Genomic DNA, 19,491 nt, shown 5'->3' with positions numbered 1-19,491 from the left:
ATTTATGAAAAATTTTTTTTAAAATTACGCCAAGCAAATTGGGGGAAAACAATCAACATACGTTGACATTTTTTCCCGGGAAAAGGGCCCCCGCCCTGTCTGGACGATAGTCATAAAAACAGAAAACCCAGGTCATTCTGGACAAAATGACCAATGTCCATTCTACGGACCTACCCCCAATACTAGGGTACAAAGGTTTTAGGGTGGAGGTATTTCCAAGTGAGTACTTATATCGATAGTCATTCCCCTAAACTTTACAAAATTATACTTCCATAAGAGATACAGGGTAAAATTATTATCGACATATACTTGTAATAATTCTGCGAATTTCAGAGTAATACAGTGCTGACTCCTTGAAAGAAAACAATTAAATTGCGGAGTCCCTAAAGTGACATCGTATGCATTTGCTTTTAATTTGATTGTGTGATTTCCTTCTCGTTTATAAATGACAAATTGTATAAAATAAAGAAATTAACATTTCGTTTAAACAAAAAAAATACAAATTACAACAACAACCAAAAAATGTGTAAAGTCTCTTGTGGGCCTTCGTACATTATCAAACTGTTTTATTTCCATTATTTCAGACAGTGTGTTGAGACGGACTTTAGTTATCGGGAGTTGTAAAGAACCTGATGTTGAAATGTTGCTATTAGAAACCGTGCAAGATTTACGGCCTGTAGGAGACAGTGATACAATTGGAGACTCTATAATACATCAAGTTAGACAAGAACTACAACATGGTTAGATGACAGCATAGCAATATTATCCAACAAGTTTCTTGTAATTTATTATTTTTATGTGTGTCCAGTCATAAGTTGAAATTAAAGTTCATCACTCTAAGTCATAGCTTGTCATCTGTTATAATCCACTACCAAAGGTCGAGTTATATGAGCCGTGTCACGACAAAACCAACATAATGGGTTTTCGACCAGCATGGATCCAGACCAGCCTGCGCATCTGCGCAGTCTGATCAGGATCCATACTGTTCGCTTACATATAACAAGAAGCAAGGGGCAGGACGTGAAGTGGTTGCACACTTGGTTCAAGCGAGCGAATTGGTTGCAAACTTGACAAAATGGCGAACACGGCGTGATTTTTTGAAACGGGTGAACGAATTTTCTTTGTTTCTTTGTTATTTTGAAGTTCATTAGTATGTCTATTCCATAATGCAATATATATATATGCCACACTCGGTTAAAGATTTCAGCATCCTAGATTCTGTTTTGACGAAGTTATTGAAGATATAAACTGATCATGTAGATATTTTGAAATTTGACATGTGACTGTTCTGGTCAGTTTTTTCTCCTAATTTATTCGAATTTGTAAGTTTTGAACTGCATTTAACAATAACAAAAATGTTTCTGTCAATGCTCTACAAATGGTTTTAGTTCGCAAGTCCGAAGATAACGTTCAATACACAAAAATATCTTGTTCAAGCACATTTTGGTTGCAGACTTATACTTCAAGCATTTTTGGTTGCAAACTTTTGTGTCAATAATGTGGCATGCATATTTTTAGCGAGGAATAACTTATCATTTTTTTTTTAAAAATAATTAGCAATATTAAGGCAATTATACCCGTTCATCTAATAAGAAATATATAGAGGATATTGAATGAGTGTAAGTTTAATACTGAATTTATTGCACGAGTTGAATAAAAATATATTATGCGAGCCTCTGGCGAGCATAATATTATTTTATTCAACGAGTGCAATAAATTCAGTAATTAACTTACACGAATTTAATATTCTATTTATCACATACCAAAAATAAAGACGGTTTAAAGTGAAACAAGAGTAATTTTACATTGACGCGACTATAGTATAACGTTAACATTTAGCGCGTCTTTACACTAGGTTTGTATAACGCTAACGACGTCACGTCAAAATATATGCACGGCCGTGCAATACCATATTTACGGAGTCGCAAAATCGGCACGGGTGTGTGATAAATATAGAAATTGTGCATGTGTGCAGATATATCCTAACACAGGGTCTTTCTAATAGATATAAACTTGAAGTTCAGTTGTGTTTATCTTCATCATTTTTTCTCCTCGATATACTTAATCTTTATTTTTTACAAAGTCTTAGGAATTTTTTTATTCTCGGCATGACTAATTGTAAAGGAAAATAAGTAAAAAATTTAACAAACAGCTTTCATGAGATTTGAAATAAATTTGATTATATAGTAGATAAAAACTATATTAACATTGACATAAGGGCATTATTCACATGTTTCTTTAAATTGATCCTTATTATTGACCAATCGAAACATCTTCCAAATTCCCTAACTCGAACAATGACTTTAAGTAGTTTTGTCACGTATCAGTCAATGTAAATAACCAAGCGTATATCATTTATATTATGATCTAATATTCAAAATCATCTTAAGAATACCAATTGACATATGATGTATATCAAATCCGAAATATTGTAAACAAGCATGTCATTTTAACTTTTGGTTTGTAAAAATAGTAAATAAGTACTTTTACATATTTTATGTCTAAGGCAACTGCTGATCTTTACATACGAAACAAACAAATTAGCATTTCTTGTGGTTTTGATAAACTTTGGACATTTTGCCGAAGTAACATCGTATGTGTGCACATGTCCTTATGTTTATGATGAAAATAATTCACTTACATAACAACGGTACTTTCACATACGTTTGTTTGTATGTAGTTTTTCATTTGCATTTTTTACATATGATATCATGACATATTTTAGAATTGAAGTTTCGATAAATATTTTTCTATATGCTATTATTTTGTCTGTAGGCTTTTACTGATGATTATAGTATTGAACTGAGAAGCATGTAATTTGAAACATAAAGTGCATAATTGTTGTAAAAGAAGAAGGTAAGGTATAAATAACATTTATAACAAAAACAAGTAACAGAACATAAATGTCAATAATTGCCATTGAAAAAAAGGTTAATAAATATAACCTTCTGCACTCCTTTTGCAAAGTTTTACTATGGATTTCAATAGAATAAGAATAAGTTTGCAAACCAAAAATGCTTGAAGTATAAGTCTGCAACCAAAATGTGCTTGAACAAGATATTTTGTGTATTGAACGTTATCTTCGGACTTGCGAACTAAACCATTTGTAGAGCATTGACAGAAACATATTTTGTTATTGTTAAATGCAGTTCAAAACTTACAAATTCGAATAAATTAGGAGAAAAACTGACCAGAACAGTCACATGTCAAATTTCAAAATATCTACATGATCAGTTTATATCTTCAATAACTTCGTCAAAACAGAATCTAGGATGCTGAAATCTTTAACCGAGTGTGGCATATATATATTGCATTATGGAATAGACATACTAATGAACTTCAAAATAAAAAAGAAACCCACTTGCCTGGCAAAAATTCGTTCACCCGTTTCAAAAAATCACGCCGTGTCCGCCATTTTGTCAAGTTTGCAACCAATTCGCTCGCTTGAACCAAGTGTGCAACCACTTCACGTCCTGTCCCTTGAGAAAAGAAACTGATAGCGAACAGAATGGATCCTGATCAGACTGGGCGGAAGCGCAGGCTTGTCTGGATCCATGCTGGTCGCAAACCCACTATGTTGGTTTTGTCGTGACACAGCTCATATAGATTTGACGTTTTCTGTGTGGGTGTTGGTCTGTCCGTTCGGCTGCCGAAAAGGGACTCCACTGAAGATTTTCTTGATATGATTGGCCTGAAAATATTTTCCGAGATATGCGTTCCAATTGATTTAGATCTTATCCAATAAATTGTGTACAAATTCTTAGCTCATTCCCCCATCCTGTAATTCCAGAATTATCATTTTTATTGTGAAAACTATTCCAAAAATGAAAAGCGTTGCAACGCTTGTTTGCTAAAATTCGGCTTATAATCGTATATAAAATCGATTTTTAATTTAATTCTTATTATCCTTTTTTGTTATTCATTGTGGAATTTTTTCATTTTGAAAGCTTCACTTGATACTTGAAATTTTAAAAAAATTTATTAAGAAATGGACTATGTTTATAATTACAGCAACAGCGGATGGTGGAGACAATATCAACATCACATTGCACATATTTTCCGGAAGGCCCGACCCTGTATGGACCATACATCAGACAAACAGAAACTACCAATCCATTCTAGACAAAATGACCAATGTTCATTCTACGGACCTACCTCCAGTACTAGGATACAAAGGTTTTACAGTGGATGTTATTCGGAGTGAGTAGTTAGTGAAAGCCATTCAAGCGGGTGTGCAAAGCTTTAACTTCTTAACGGCCAAATAAGCCTAAAAAATGATAATACTTTTACAATTAATTTTTTTTTTCGTATTTATTTAGTGCAATTAGGACAAATAATTACTCATGCTTAGCTATTTCCTTCAAGTGGAAATCGTTAAACACTGTAAATTCATTATTTAAATAGATTTGAACTTAAAGAGGAAGAAAATGCACTCATTTATAAAGTTTAATGTATTGTGCTTTTTGATATGTATGGTGGCTGATTTGTGTCATTCGTCATTCGTGTTTTCGCCCCGCGAACTTGCCATGCGAAAAATTGAGAATTAACAAGTTAAAATGGCGTGGGCGTGGAGCGAAAACACGCTTATTAGCGGGGCCGCTGGGCGATGTTTGATAAATAGAACCTCGCCCCGCGGGGTAGCGGACCGAGATTTAAGAAAATAAAATGGCAGGGTCGAGGAGCTAATTGGCGTGTTTTCGCTCCGCGCCCACGCCATTTTAATTTTTTCATTCTCGATTTTTCGCTTGGCGGAGTTGCAAGACGAAAACACAATGTCACAAACCAGCCACCAGAGATATGCTATAAGATTTTTGGGCGTCTGCCCGGTCACAGTCTTCATACCATCATAGTCATGTTATCCTTTAAAGGTTGAGCAAAGAATGCCCTTTTTAGTTATTAGATATAATCTTAGGTAAACAGAGTAATCCGTTGTCTAACAAAATAGTACATTGATATAGGTTGGTTTGAAGTTGGTTTATTTTTATCGCATGTGAAGCTCAGTGTCACAAACTTTACAAAAATTGTACTTCCATTTTGGATTCTGGGTTGAAATGTTATCGACGCTTAGTCTACTACTTCCAGACATAATACAATGTTTTTTCAGACATAATACAACGTTTTTCAGACATAATACAATGTTTTGTGGTTGAACGAAAAAAATATGAATTACGGAGCCCCTAAAGTGATATTGCATGTATTCGCGTTTGTTGTACTTACGCTGATTTCGTTTTCGTTTAAATGGATATTTTTTTCGTTCAAACGACAAATTGTATAAATAAAGATATTAACATTTCGTCTAAACGAAATAAATAAAGCATGACAACAACAACAACAACAAAAAATGTGTAATGTCACTTATGGGCCCTTCTTACATTATCAATCATTGTTTTACATTATTTCAGACAGTGTGTTGAGGCGGACTTTAGTTATCGGGAGTTGCAAAGAACCTGATGTTGAAATGTTGCTATTAGAAACGGTGCAAGATTTAAGTCCTATAGGATACACTAATACCATTGGTGACTCTACTATACAAAATGTTAAAAAAGAGCTACAAAACCGTTAGACAAAAGCATGACAGTGTTATCATACAATTTTGTTGTAATTTATTATTTTTAATACGTCGTGTAATAAGATAAAATTTAAGTTTATCACGAGTCAAAACATTATTTGTAAACAATGTTATCAAGTAATTTTGTTGTAATTTATTATTTTATTGTGTCCAGTAATAAGATAAAATTAAAGTTTATCACTAGTCAAAACATTATTTGTAAACAATGTTATCAAGTAATTTTGTTGTAATTTATTATTTAATTGTGTCCAGTAATAAGATAAAATTAAAGATTATCACTCTAACAACATTATTTGTTTCTTTTATTATCCTCTCTGCCAAAGGTAGATATGAAGATGTCTTTGTCCGCCAAGCTGCCTGACTCATCGTCTTGCATCCCCCCCCCCCGCCAAAAAGGGAGGTTGTGTTGGTATAAGAACAAAAGGTAACAATTGATTTTCTTCATTGATGTTACTTGTAAAAATGATGTTGCTTATATGGTTTTATTTGGTTAAAGAAACAATGGAGTAGTCGCTTTAGGAGTATTTCATTTTGAATCCAATTTTAGGAGAAATCGCCTAATTAAATCCAACTTTTGGAGTAATCCCTATAGGAGTGCCGCCTTAAACCAGTTTTAGTCGCCTTATATCCAATTTTATAACATTTGTGGACACATTTCTTAAAATAATATCTCCAATATCATAGGGTAGTTATCTCCTACATCCTGGGGGCTTGTCTTTTTTTTTCTTTCAGGGAAGGTTAATTTAAGGTTTTTGTCTTCTTCTTAGAAATGTTTGTTATTTTGATAGTGTTTCTTGGAGATGAACCGTGGGTGACCATCGACCTAACTTTTCAATGTGTCAATTGAATATGATAATTTGAGCATATTTTTTTTCGCTAATATATACTACATTTTTATTCTAAAACTAAGATAGCATACTTAAAATGACTAAAGGATAATATCACATAATGTCATAATGATATTTTAATGTCTGGTTATCAATAAATATATAATATGAGCCGCGTCACGACAAAACGAACATAGTGGGTTTGCGACCAGTATGGATCCAGATCAGCCTGCGCCTCCGCAAGTCTGATCAGGATCCATGCTGTTCGCTATCAGTTTCTCTATTTGTTATAGGGTTTGTAAGCGAACAGCATGGATCCTGATCAGACTGCGCGGATGCGCAGGCTGGTCTGGATCCATGCTGGTCGCAAACGCATTACGTTGGTTTTGTCATGACGCGGCTCATATCCTTTCGCCTTAAAAATCACCGTATATAAGATAAAATCATCATAGTTTATTGGACAAAAATGACGAAGTTTATAATTCAATCGAAGTAATAGTTATGGAGGAGAATTTTATAAGACTAAGTCTTCCGTTCTAAGCCTTATCTTGTTAAAACATGTTTGATTTGTACTGTATATGTATATATTCGGGAAATAAATATGTTTACATTATGATAAACCCCACGTTCTTATCACTTACTCTGTCAACAATATTTTCGTATATATCAAACTGGCCGAATAAATTGCGTATTAAATTAAACTTAGTGAGAAAAAGATAATGTTTGTGTTTGCGTTCGTACTTTGCGTCATGTAAATAGGACATGATTTTATCTTAAGTCCAATTTGATAAATGTTGTTTACATGTAACATTTAGTTGACTATATGTATATCATATAATATTATCAACAATATAATATAGTTTCATTTAATTTTCACCAGAATGGGATATTTGTCTAACATGCCCGTTAATTCGGCTGTAATTATTTTAGCTTCATGTGCATTTGTAGGTAAGAAATTTTATATTTTATTTCGCTGAAAAAAAGATACTCCTTCCACTTTGTATGTCGGCATGATTTTATTTAGTTTTTGTTTACCTGCCAAGGAACATGTTAAAAGCTAAAAATTAATATCTTCATTTTGTTACAGTCGAAGTAATAAGGTCAAAAGGTCAAAACATAAGTTTATAAAGAAAATATAGGATATTTGTCCTGGGAGACAGCTTTGTCGTGAAGGAGGTAGTCATGTCGCTAAGGAGATAGCTCTATGATTTCAAAAGGGACCAAAAATGATACGGGCAAAGAATGTAAAAGAATTTCGATGAAAAATATCTTTTGGATGTTGATACAACGGGATACAACGGGTATTATTATTAAGAAAGAAATAGAACTATGAATGCGGTAGTTGCGACAAGAAATATTTATTGAGCTTTTGGTGTACTTGTTTTTTAAGGTTTCTGAGAAGATTTATTGTTCTCTATTTAAAATGCCCAGTGAGTTGCCATTTTAGCTAACGTACTAGTATCTACATTGTTTCCAGCTAGTCCTTTTTTCCGTTCAATACCTTGAATATTCAGTAACGCAGTGTGGTGCAAATAACGGCGGCATTGTGAAAAAGTAATGCAGAATTGTGCAATTCTGTGGCCGAAACGTACGAAAGCGTCCTGGTGCCAATTTAACATGTTCTATAAAAAAAGATAACTCCTACGTAGGACTTTGCAACTCCTACGTAGGACTTTGCAACTCCTACGTAGGACTTTACAACTCCTACGTAGGAAATAAAAAAGCCTAATTAGGAGTTTATAACTCCTACGTAGGACTTTAAAACTCCTACGTAGAGGAACACTTATAAAGTCCTACGTAGGAGTTATAAACTGCTACGTAGGATTTTTAAACTCCTACGTAGGACTTTAATTTTTTTTATCTCCTACGTAGGAGTTATAAAGTCCTACGTAGGACTTATAAAGTCCTACGTAGGAGTTAAATAGACCTACGTAGGACTTATAAAGTCCTACGTAGGAGTTATAAACTCCTTATTAGGCTTCTTTAACTCCTACATAGGAGTTATAAAGTCCCTCGTAGGACTTTAAAACTGCTAATTAGGTTTTTTTATCTCCTACGTAGGAGTTATAAAGTCCTACGTAGGACTTACAAACTCCTACGTAGGAGTTATAAACTCCTAATTAGGCTTTTTTATCTCCTACGTAAGAGTTATAAAGTCCTACGTAGGAGTTGCAAAGTCCTACGTAGGAGTTATCTTTTTTTATAGAACATGTAAATTGGCACCAGGACGCTTCGTAAGGACGCTTCCGTATATTTGTCTTTACTCTGAAAGGCTGTTGAGATGAAAATTGGAGGGAAAATATTCAGATTCATGATGAAACGGTCCATTTCAACGCTGAATTCGCTAACTCACAATAAAAATGTATTGCTATTGGTGCAGAAAAAAAAATACACAAACTTATTTCAATTTTGTCTCCTTCATTTTGACAAATAAAAAAAACATTTTTTTCCTCAACTGCTTGATTCTAGTCAGATACAAATCGTCACAGATTACAACTGACTGAAAAATTACCAGGCTAATTTCAACCAAAAGAAGAAAAAAAACGATCTGAAAAGGCTTGTTTTGAAGTTTCATTTTTCATTATCACCAATATAATATTTTGGTTTCAGCCAACTTATTGTCATATTTTGTATTTTGTATATATTAAGTGTTACAAGGGCCTTTTTCCGACACAGGGCATACATTGCTTAACAGTCGTCTTATTTGTTTTAATTAGTGTTGCTTATTTAAATATTAACTGATTCTGTAATGGTGGCTATATTGCAACCCCTGAGGCAATGACTGTCTTATTACAATACATTTAAAACGTTCAACTTTACAGCTATACTAAGGTGTTAAAATTCAATTGTATAACCAATTTGTTGGCCATTAATGTGATAATGTATATAGGACTTTCCAAAATAGTTATAAATCAGAGCGGGCGCTGTGGTCCAGTGGTAACACTGTCTGACTACGAATCAAGGGGTTGCGAGTTCGATCCCCCGCTACTCCAATAAAATTACTAACAATATTTCGGTTAATAACACACGCACACATCACATACACCACACACACACATGCATTCACATATCATACCACACACATACAAACATACACACACACACCACATACATAAACATCACACGCATACACCACACATACAAACACCACACATACGTCACACAAACACAAACACACACACCACACATACACCACACACATACACCACATACACACACCACATACATACACCAAACACACATGCACATACCACAAACACACATCACATACATAAACAGCACACACATACATCACACAAACATACACACACACACCACACACACACACACACCACATACACCACACACACACCACACAAATATACCACATACATACACAAACACACATCACATACATAAACAGCACACGCATACACACACATACAAACACCACACATACATACACACACACACACACCACACATACAAACACACACCACATACATACACCACACACATACACCACATACAAACACCACATACACAAACATCACACAAACATACACATACACACACACACCATGCAAACACACACCACATACATACACCACATACATACACCACACACACATTCACATACAAACAGACATACACCACACATACATCACACAAACAAACATACCACACACATACACATCACAAACACATACAAACCACAGACACACACACACATAAAACACACACAAAAGAAAATTAATAAAAATTCTAAAACTATACAGTTAACATGAGAACCACTATCACACATAAAATGGCACAAATGACATAGAGAAATTAATAATAACTTAAATTACACAGAGGACAGGACATACTAATCGCACAGGACATAACACACTAAGCACAAATCACACAGGGGACATGACACGCAAAGCACAAATCACGCAGAGGACATGACACGCAAAGCACAAAGCACGCAGAGGACATGGCACACAAAGCACAAAGCACACAGAGGACATGACACGCAAAGCACAAATCACACAGAGGACATGGCACGCAAAGCACAAATCACACAGAGGACATGCCACGCAAAGCACAAAGCACACAGAGGAAATTACACACAAATCACTAAAAACTAAGAATTAAGTACATAGAGAACATTACTCACAAATTACACAGAGGACACCACTAGTCAACTAATCACTTATCAAACAGAAAGCATTACCTGGGTAAATATGTCATCTGTCGGTGTCAATAACTGTATAATATATATATCACTGGCCGCATAAATTGCGTATTAAATTAAACTTAGTGAAAAAAGATAATGTTTGTGTTTGCGTTCCTACTGAGCGTCATGTAAATAGGACATGATTTTATCTTTAGTCCAATTTGATAAATGTTGGTTACATGTTAGAAATAGTTGACTATATGTATATCATATAATCTTTCAACATAGTTTCATTTAATTTTCACCAGAATGGAATATTTGTCTATCATTGCCGTGTATTCGGCTGTAATTATTTTAGCTTCATGTATATTTGTAGGTAAGAAATTTTATATTTTATTTCGCTGAAAAAAGCAAAAAGATACGCCTTCCATTTTAATGTCAGAATGGTTATATTTGGTTTTAGTACAATTGCCAATAATCTTGTTAAAAGCTAAAATATCTTTATTTTGTAACAGTCCTTAATCACAGAATTGTGTCCGAAGTAATTTTTCGTCCAACTATTCGAAGAATAGGGAGATACGCACGTCGGCGTCGGCGCCAAACGTTAGTTAAGTTTTTGCGTACAATGTGGTACTTGAAAAGAAAAAAACTGAAGGGAATCGTTTGAAACTTCAAAACAATTATTTGGGAGCTTAAAAGAAGGTCACTAAAGAGGGTCTATAATTCTAACATGGGTTATTTTTACAGAATTATGTCCTTTTTAACTTATCTACATTATCCAGGCTCCAGTTTTACTATCAAACATTTAGAATAGTCGAGCACGTTGTCCTACCGACAACTCTTGTTCAAAGCAGAATGAACCCTATACGAGTGGTTATCCAAAATCTATTTTGTCTGCATATATTTAAAATTTTATCATTTACTTAAAACTGCATATTAATACTTGCACAAAATTAATACAGATTTAATATTTATTTCAAACATGCATATAAACGGTACCCAGCGCACGCCAGGATAACAGAGGAGGTAGTCATGATTGTTTTAGGTTGTCACAAAACATGAATCTGATTAAAATCAGCGCCCAAGTAGTGCTACGCATTAGGATCTGACGGGCACCAATAGGAGGTCACCTTCTTGTGGCCTCTGAAATATTTGGACATCATATATGTTTATTTATGTATAAATACTGTATTTATACAAAATCTATCAGACTGTTAAAGATGATACTATGGTAGGAATGAAATCATATTAAATGATTTATACTCCAAAACATTATCTTCTACGAACACATAAGTTGAATTAGTTTGTCTAAATCACGTGCGCTCTATAAATAACTTTATGATTTACGAAAACACATTCGAAAGGAAATGAAAATTCATTAAATTGTATGTAAACAAATTTAAATTGTTGAATTGGTTGAGATGTCGTGTTTACAAATGTCATTTAAAAAAATTATGCATATCTTTTTACAAGCAAGAGTTATTTGTTTACAAGTAATACATCAAAGTGACGAGTTTAAAAACAAATGTCAAGTTGTCACGGAACGATACCGTCTTGTCGGCTTTTATCCCAGCGTCTCATTAAAGACGTGCGTTTTCCAAGATGGCGAAAAAGTACAGATCTAATATAAGAACCACATCTAAGAAACATCATTTAGCATGAAATTTATTTGCTGATCACTACTTATTTCTTTAACATTAATCTCTTAGCATTAAGTCACTTTATTGATAATTTTCCACAGGTCATAACCATTACCGTGACAGCTTTTTACGACATGAACAGCTTTGCGTAATTTATTTTTAAAAATATTAAACTGGACTAATTAAAAATATTTCCTCGACTATAACACGAAACTTAAAGCTTATTTATTGAATAACATCCGTACAGTTATCTTCTATGAAGTTATTCAAAATATTGCTCTGGGATCAAAGTATATAGTGTATAATATAAAATCAGAACTCTTAGATCAAAGTTGATCATATTAAAATCATGACTGATCGTATTCGAAACATGACCATTGGATCAAAGTTTATCAATAAACAACAACAACAACAACTTTTATTAGCAAATATCGACAAAAACTTGCCTTTGGCTAATGAACAGAAAAAATACTTCAAATATTGATCAATATTGAAAACATAACACTATGATCAAAGTTAATCATGTTCAAAACATGACCCTTGTAGAAAAGTTAATCATTTTTAAATCATGACCATGGATTAAGATTGATTAAATGTCTTTTTTCATTATACTTTATTGTGTTATTCTCACGTGATGAAAAAAGCGTATTCATTATTGCCGTCTTATTTTATCCATGGTGCGTATCAATATCTTAAAAATTCACATTCATTTAAATGACATCTTAGACAGACTGTAATAAGGAATGGATTGTGTTTATAATTGTAGTGACAGCACAGGGTGGAAGCAACATCAAAATTACACTACATATATTTTCTGGAAGGGTTGATCCTGTATGGTCCATCGATCAAACAAATGCAAACTTTCAAGCCATTCTTAACAGAATTGCTAATGTTAATTCTACACAACTTACCCCAAGGCTAGGATACAGTGGCTTTACCGTGAATGTATTTCCAGGTAAGTAATCAACGTCAGTTTTATTAAAGGCCCATAATGCCTCAGAAAAGCTTATTTCTTATTTTTGGAAAGCTCTTTAACTCTGTGTACTTTATGGTATCCAAAGAGTTACTCATTGGCCAATTACATAACCCATCTTTTTCATGTGTTGCTTTTTGGAAATAAGTATTCAATTACAGTGAAAATGTATTTTGTATAGAAGTGAAAATACTACTTTGTTTACATTTCGCTACTTTATGACAAAATTCTTCAGGTAACAGGCATCTTTAACGTTCACTTAAACCGTTTAAAAATTATAAAACTCGTGTTTACCTTTTCAAAAAGGGGAAAAATATTTAATTATGATGCATGATGTGCCTTTAAGGAATGTAAATCTATAACTGGTCTTGTCATAAACCACAATGCATATTGTTATGTATGGTGGCTGATTTACGCCATGGCGTCTTTTCAATTTCCACGGAAAATGCGAAAACACCAATATACGAAAAGGTTCAAGTTTCTTTGTGGTCTCGTTTTTTCGTTTCTTTGTGTTCTCGTTTTTTCGAGGCGGAAAATAAAATGTCGGCAAAGATACGGCACAAAAAAGTGCACATTGTTTTTATTTATTGTTTGTTTTTCTTTTGTTTGATTTTTGTTGTTGTTTTGTTTGTTTGCGTTTTGCTTTCCCTTTGCAGTATATCTGTCGTGTAGTTGTCGCTTTTTTCGTAATGCTACATTGTTTTCACTTTTTACATTTAAGCATTGTTGCATTTTTGCATTGTTATATTTTCGCTTTGTTACATTGCCATAAACTAGAAAACAATTGTGCGAATTTCAGGTAGCCTAATACATATAGTATTATAACCTTTCAAATAATGTATTCAATTAATGAAAACATTTTTCTTAATAATTTTCTTAATTGAATAATTTCATTATTTGACAAAATCATGAAAAAAAAATTAAATCAAAGTTTAAGATTTATTACCATAAAATTAGAGACGTGAATTACGTCTTGTTATCTTAAATGTACCGCATACTATATCATAAAAATACCTTATACAATGCTACGTGCTTAATAAAATATGTAAACATATCAATATATACAATATATGCCCTGATGTGGCATAATATACACTTGATATTTGTGTCATGATGTTTTTAGTAAGTTGTTGTTGTTTTTCGTTTGACTGAAACCTCATTTCGTTTAAAGAAATATGATATAATATTCCGTTTAAATATTCCGTTATTTATTTTAAACAAATCATCATTTCGTTTAAACGTTGACTACAACAACAACAACAACAACAAAAGTTTTTGTGATGTCACTTTTGAGCCACCGTATGATACAAATCTCCATCTTTTTTACATTATTTCAGACAGTGTGTTGAGACGGACTTTAGTTATCGGGAGTTGTAAAGAACCTGGCCTGGAAACGCTGTTATTGGAAACGGTGAAAAATTTACCTCCCATGGGTGACACGCATCCCATGGGAAAATCTTTGATGGAATATGTTACCCAAAGCCTGCAAAACTGTTAAACAGCATGAATATGTTAAAGGCCAATTATGCTCCAGAAATGCTACAAATTTTACTTTTTATAAACTTTCAAATTTTATTATCTTGTTACAGTTTTCAAAGTATTACTTATTTGCCATATACTTGGAATATCTTTTGCAAGACAATATTGGTATAATTATAGTGAATTATTATATTGTATGAAAGTAAAAAAAACTACTTTGTTTACATTTTGCTACCTTTATGACACATTACTGCACGTTCAGCGCTTCTTTCTTTAGTTGGTTAACATCTAATATGCTCTAAATCCATTATTCAAATACATGTTTGACATTTCTTAAGAATTAAAAAGTAATGATTTCTGAGGCATAATGTGCCTTTAAACCATTTTGTTGTCATTTATTCCTCTTATTGCCATAGTAAATGTTGAGAGTTATCAGTTTAACTCATAAATAGCTTAAACTTGTTTAATTCTCATTATTTATTTCGGGCCTATGTAAGTTGAAATAAATAAATTGTCAAATATGTCGACTTTTTGTATACTTGGTTTCGTCTTATATTGAAGTCATCCAGGTCTTTGCGTGTCTAAAAGTTAAAAATTATACAAATTTGTCTCAACAATTTCAGGATTATAAAAAATTGTCTCGGCTATTTTAGGATTAACAAAATTTGTCGCAACATTTCAAAAAGTAGCACATTTTTTCTTAATAATTTCAAAAATATCAGAATTTGCCTTCACTATTTCAAATTATGAAAATTTGTCTTCACTATTAAAAAGTATCAACATCCAAAATTATCAAAATTTGTTTAGATAAACAAAGAGCAAGGTTCACTAACTACCAAAAATGGCCCCACCTCAGATTTTGATAAAAACTAAACATCATATAGCACTATGTGTTACGTTTTCAGAATGGACCTTTTTTAAGCAGGTCAAGTTACTATGACGTCACAATGTCGTCTTAATTAGAGCACCTGTTCGTTCAATTAAATCTCCAATTTCATAGCAATTTTTCAAATAAAATTATGTTACTGTGTATTTGACTGACATATATATAAATAAACTCATGATATATTGTTGATATCTAAATAATAAAAGTATCTTTTAGATAAAAAAGACTATTGCTTACAAAATTAATATAAACCATTTATTCCCTATACATATTTCGGATATATCAAATTCGGATATTTAGAAAATTTGCGTGAACATTATTTCTATCGGTAAATTCTGATTGTTATCTATATAATCTATTGTTATATAATGTAGCTTGTTTATTTTTCATTAATAAATGTTGAATTTTCCTATTTTAATCATCCAATGATTATTATTGTTATTTTTAAAATTATTGAAAATAAATGGAATTTTATCATGTTTCCATATTTCATGAAAAACGAAAACAATATCCTCTTAATAAATGTTTATACATAAATGGCACATATGTTCATCATTTCAGATTTGAAGACTAAGAAAATCTACATTCAATATGTTAGATTTAACATTGTTCCTATTACTTTTTTATCTAAAGTTCACTTTCACTCTGTGTTGAGTCGCCATCTATTTCAAACACCGCTGCATCAGCGAGATGGTCGCCCCAATTTCTCACTCCGACCGATGAACCATCCTCGTACCGTTTGTATGCCAGGTACCATATAATGGCAGAGACGTGGGAGCACATTCCAACAACACGTGCACCTGCCCGACAAAGACAGTACCATGCGTCGATGTTATCATTTGTGTAGCGAATCCACAGCATGTAGTTTCGGCTGCTTACATGCCGGCTTTGCATTTTAACACACAAAAGAGACGGATCCTCCGCAAAGAAGTATAAATCACAGTTGCCGTCTAGGTGTTCTTGGATGTAGCTTGAGCTAAGTCGTAGCTGATAAACACCAAGAGTAAGCTCCCGTAGTTGTTCCTCGCTTATCCTGGGGAAGCCTTCTAAAGATATTTCATCAGCTTGCTTCCAACATTTTCCCCGTTTAGGCAGTTTTTTTTCTTCTACCATCTGTTTCAATGTGTTAACCTTACCACACTGGGCAAGCATCTTGGCAGCAATGGCCTCATCTTTTTCTACTGAAGCAGGAGAACTCAAAGGTGGCATGTATTTGTTGGATAACGCGCATACAATTCGCACAAAATCCCCAATGTAAGGAATCTGGCTGTTTGGCATAACATGATCAAGATACCTGAAACGCTTTATCCGTGCATTTGCAGATTCCACAACCCATCGGATCTGTAAAAAGAAACATATAGTTCTAACTTACATTACTTGGAATAATTATATTTATTAATAAATATTAATAACAATCTAAAACATATTTGTCAAAAGATATTTCCAGAAAAATTTGTACTGGGTTTGAATTATCTCAGTCCTGTCTTCCTAATTTTAATAAGCATTAAAGGCCCATTAAGTTTGTTAAATTCTTAGGCTAAATGTTTCTTTAACTTACACATAATATTTGTTTATCTAAATGCACAATTAAATTTTAACTTTCAAATAATTATACTTACAAAGTGCTTGTAAAATAAATCAATAATAATAACTTATTTTACCTATAAATTGTAAGCGTGAAAAACATTTCAACTTTATAGTACAAGTTTAATGAAAATAATTGTTAATGTTAGCGTAAAATCAGACAATCTACATATGAAAACACTTGTTTCCCTGGAAACACAAAAATTAAATTTTAAAGATTAAATATCGTATGCCCTTTTAAAAAAACGTTCATTTGTTAAAAAAATGGTAGACGTGACTAAAAGAACTTTGAATCTTTAAAAAAATTATGCAGTGGAAACAGTTTTTTAAAAATTTTGATATCAAAAAGATGTCATATCATTATTAAGATGACTTTGATTATCAGTGATAAATATAATTTATTAACAGCAATGAAACATAGCTTTTTTAATTTTTGAAACACAGCGGTAAATACAATATTAAAAAAAAACATATAGATATACATTGTTGTCCATGGTATACGATATTTCAATTGTAGCCTTATGTTTTGAACATTCAAAATAAAGTACTTTTTCCTTCTGTGTGTGTGCTTTCTTTTTGAACAGATAAAGAGTAGATTATATCTACTTTTAAGGACAATATTGTCCTCGGTCAAATATAACTTCTTTTTTTTCAGGCACGAAAAACTGTACACTTCAGTCCAAATAATCTATAATTAGTTAAAATTATATGGTTAATGATAAAAAATCCTGTATTTTTTAATGCAAGTATACATGTATTGTACAAGCTGAATTATATTTAATTTAGTACAAATGTATTTTATTAAAAGCTCACTTTTGTCACGAGCCGACTTGTGTTTGCGTCTTCTGTGGACATCTGCTTTTGTCCTTTTGACAACAGGGTGGGCATCTCTGCTTGGATCCCGAGGTCAGCTAGTAGTTCAAGGGAGTCCCGAAACCCTCGATTAACAATAAACACGTCTCCCTCTTGTAGTAAATCCTTAAAGTTATCAATGTTACATCTAAGCATGTGATTGAGAATAGCGGCATCATTGTTCTTGTAATCTGCCAAATATGGGCCAATAATTGCCACAAAGTGTCCAGTTGTGGTTACTATGACCATGGGTTTTATCAATGAACGTCCTTTGTGTAGACTGTATGTGCGTCTCTGGAACGCAAAGTTGTTGGACTTATTAATGTAGATATATGTCCCATCCAACACAAGAATCAGGCTGTTCTCAGCTCCAAACAATGACTTTGCTAATGGACGCGTATGCTGAGAGATGATTTCGTCCCTAGTTAATGCCTCAATACCTAAATAAAGAGGCACAAAGCCCCTCATAAAAGCTTGTCGAACGGTTGATACTGCTCTTCTGACACTGGACTTAGTTATGCCAAATATGGTTGCCAGTAGCTTGTTTGACATTCCAGAATACAGTTTGACAAGGAGCAGTCCAATACTCGTTCTAGCAGACCTTACAGGCGTGTTTTTAACTTTATCAGATAAGTGTTGACAAACATCATCAAACTGCTCTCTAGATAGGCCCGTTAATGAGGGGTAGTCACTTTCGTTTAATCTATCAAAACTCAATGATGATTGCTGAGCGGTACACGCCATTCGCATTTTTTGAAGTAAGTCGTTTATGGCTGAACGACTCAGTAGGGACTGGCTGGACACTGAATGTATTGTACTCACTGCTATTGGTAAAATAAACCCATCAGAAGTATGACCAGGACAGCATCTGGCATCTACGTTGATCAGAATGTTGTGCTCAATAAAAGCTTTGACTCGCCCCTCTGCCGACAAGCTAATAAGTTTTGGTCCCGGACGCTTGCACACGAAGCACCTCGAGTGACTCCGACTTGTGGTAGAGATTTTGAGCGTCACCTGAAACAAGAGATTTAATTATTTATAAATATACCATATTTTGCAATACAATAAACCGTTGTTCGGATTGTATGTGTTGCGAAATCATATATTGTGTTAAACTACCAGAGGATACATTAGTATTGTCTTATAATAAATATTGTTGCATTATAATTATCTTATAATAAATATTCCTGCGTATCATTATTAGTCTATATCATTAAAAGCAAGCTTCTTGTCAGCCTAAAGTCATTCAGTCAATTGACATACTTTTTTACAAAAATAATTTTACTGATAAGACAAAACCCCAAAAAATCACTCACAGACGGGGACTACATATTGGCTTCGTTGATGATGTTGCTAAAGGTGGGGCGTAGTCGGTATCTCTATCAAGCCGGCTATCAGTGTTGCTGTGACTGCCCGTGGCGGGGATCTGTGACTTAGACATTTTATAGAACTTAGTTCTGCAGGCACTGCATATTGTATCATCTGCGGCTGGGCTTATCCCCAATTCCTTCTGTAGAAATTTCCTTACAGGTAAGGTAGG

At 33.3% G+C, this 19,491-nt stretch overlaps 2 protein-coding genes across 3 annotated transcripts; one reads left to right on the top strand and one right to left on the bottom strand.

The window, feature by feature from the left end:
• The first annotated feature begins 128 nt into the window (after nucleotides 1-128).
• LOC132729876 (uncharacterized) lies at nucleotides 129-15,153 on the top strand. Of its 2 annotated transcripts, none has more exons than XM_060715712.1 (4): nucleotides 129-219; nucleotides 585-740; nucleotides 4,012-4,200; nucleotides 14,488-15,153. In XM_060715712.1, exons 1-4 carry the CDS (start codon nucleotides 147-149, stop codon nucleotides 14,646-14,648), a joined length of 579 nt encoding a protein of 192 aa, XP_060571695.1. In that variant the 5' UTR covers nucleotides 129-146; the 3' UTR covers nucleotides 14,649-15,153. The 2 variants fall into 2 exon arrangements, with proteins under 2 accessions (XP_060571695.1, XP_060571694.1); XM_060715711.1 differs by lacking the exon at nucleotides 14,488-15,153 and adding an exon at nucleotides 5,403-5,761.
• An 875-nt stretch (nucleotides 15,154-16,028) lies between these two features.
• LOC132729875 (uncharacterized) lies at nucleotides 16,029-19,053 on the bottom strand. Its single transcript, XM_060715710.1, has 2 exons — nucleotides 17,913-19,053; nucleotides 16,029-16,856 (listed from the first exon to the last, which is right to left on the bottom strand). The coding sequence occupies exons 1-2, from the start codon at nucleotides 18,699-18,701 to the stop codon at nucleotides 16,143-16,145; spliced, it is 1,503 nt and encodes a 500-aa protein (XP_060571693.1). The 5' UTR covers nucleotides 18,702-19,053; the 3' UTR covers nucleotides 16,029-16,142.
• Between the last annotated feature and the right edge of the window lie 438 nt (nucleotides 19,054-19,491).

The sequence above is a fragment of the Ruditapes philippinarum genome, unplaced genomic scaffold (genome assembly GCF_026571515.1).
Source record: "Ruditapes philippinarum isolate M1 unplaced genomic scaffold, ASM2657151v2 ctg6012_1_1_1_1, whole genome shotgun sequence".
Classification (NCBI taxonomy): Eukaryota; Metazoa; Mollusca; class Bivalvia; order Venerida; family Veneridae; genus Ruditapes; species Ruditapes philippinarum.
Note: the sequence above shows the minus strand (reverse complement) of the source record. Positions and strands in the feature narration are given on the sequence as shown.

Excerpts from the sequence above, each read along its gene's own strand:
- LOC132729876 (XM_060715712.1), top strand. The coding sequence starts at position 147 with ATGACCAATGTCCATTCTACGGACCTACCCCCAATACTAGGGTACAAA. Across the intron at positions 741-4,011 it reads TAGACAAGAACTACAACATG|CAACAGCGGATGGTGGAGAC; the intron begins GTTAGATGACAG and ends TTATAATTACAG. Across the intron at positions 4,201-14,487 it reads TACAGTGGATGTTATTCGGA|ACAGTGTGTTGAGACGGACT; the intron begins GTGAGTAGTTAG and ends ACATTATTTCAG.
- LOC132729875 (XM_060715710.1), bottom strand. The coding sequence starts at position 18,701 with ATGCGAATGGCGTGTACCGCTCAGCAATCATCATTGAGTTTTGATAGA. Across the intron at positions 16,857-17,912 it reads CAAGTCGGCTCGTGACAAAA|ATCCGATGGGTTGTGGAATC; the intron begins GTGAGCTTTTAA and ends TTCTTTTTACAG.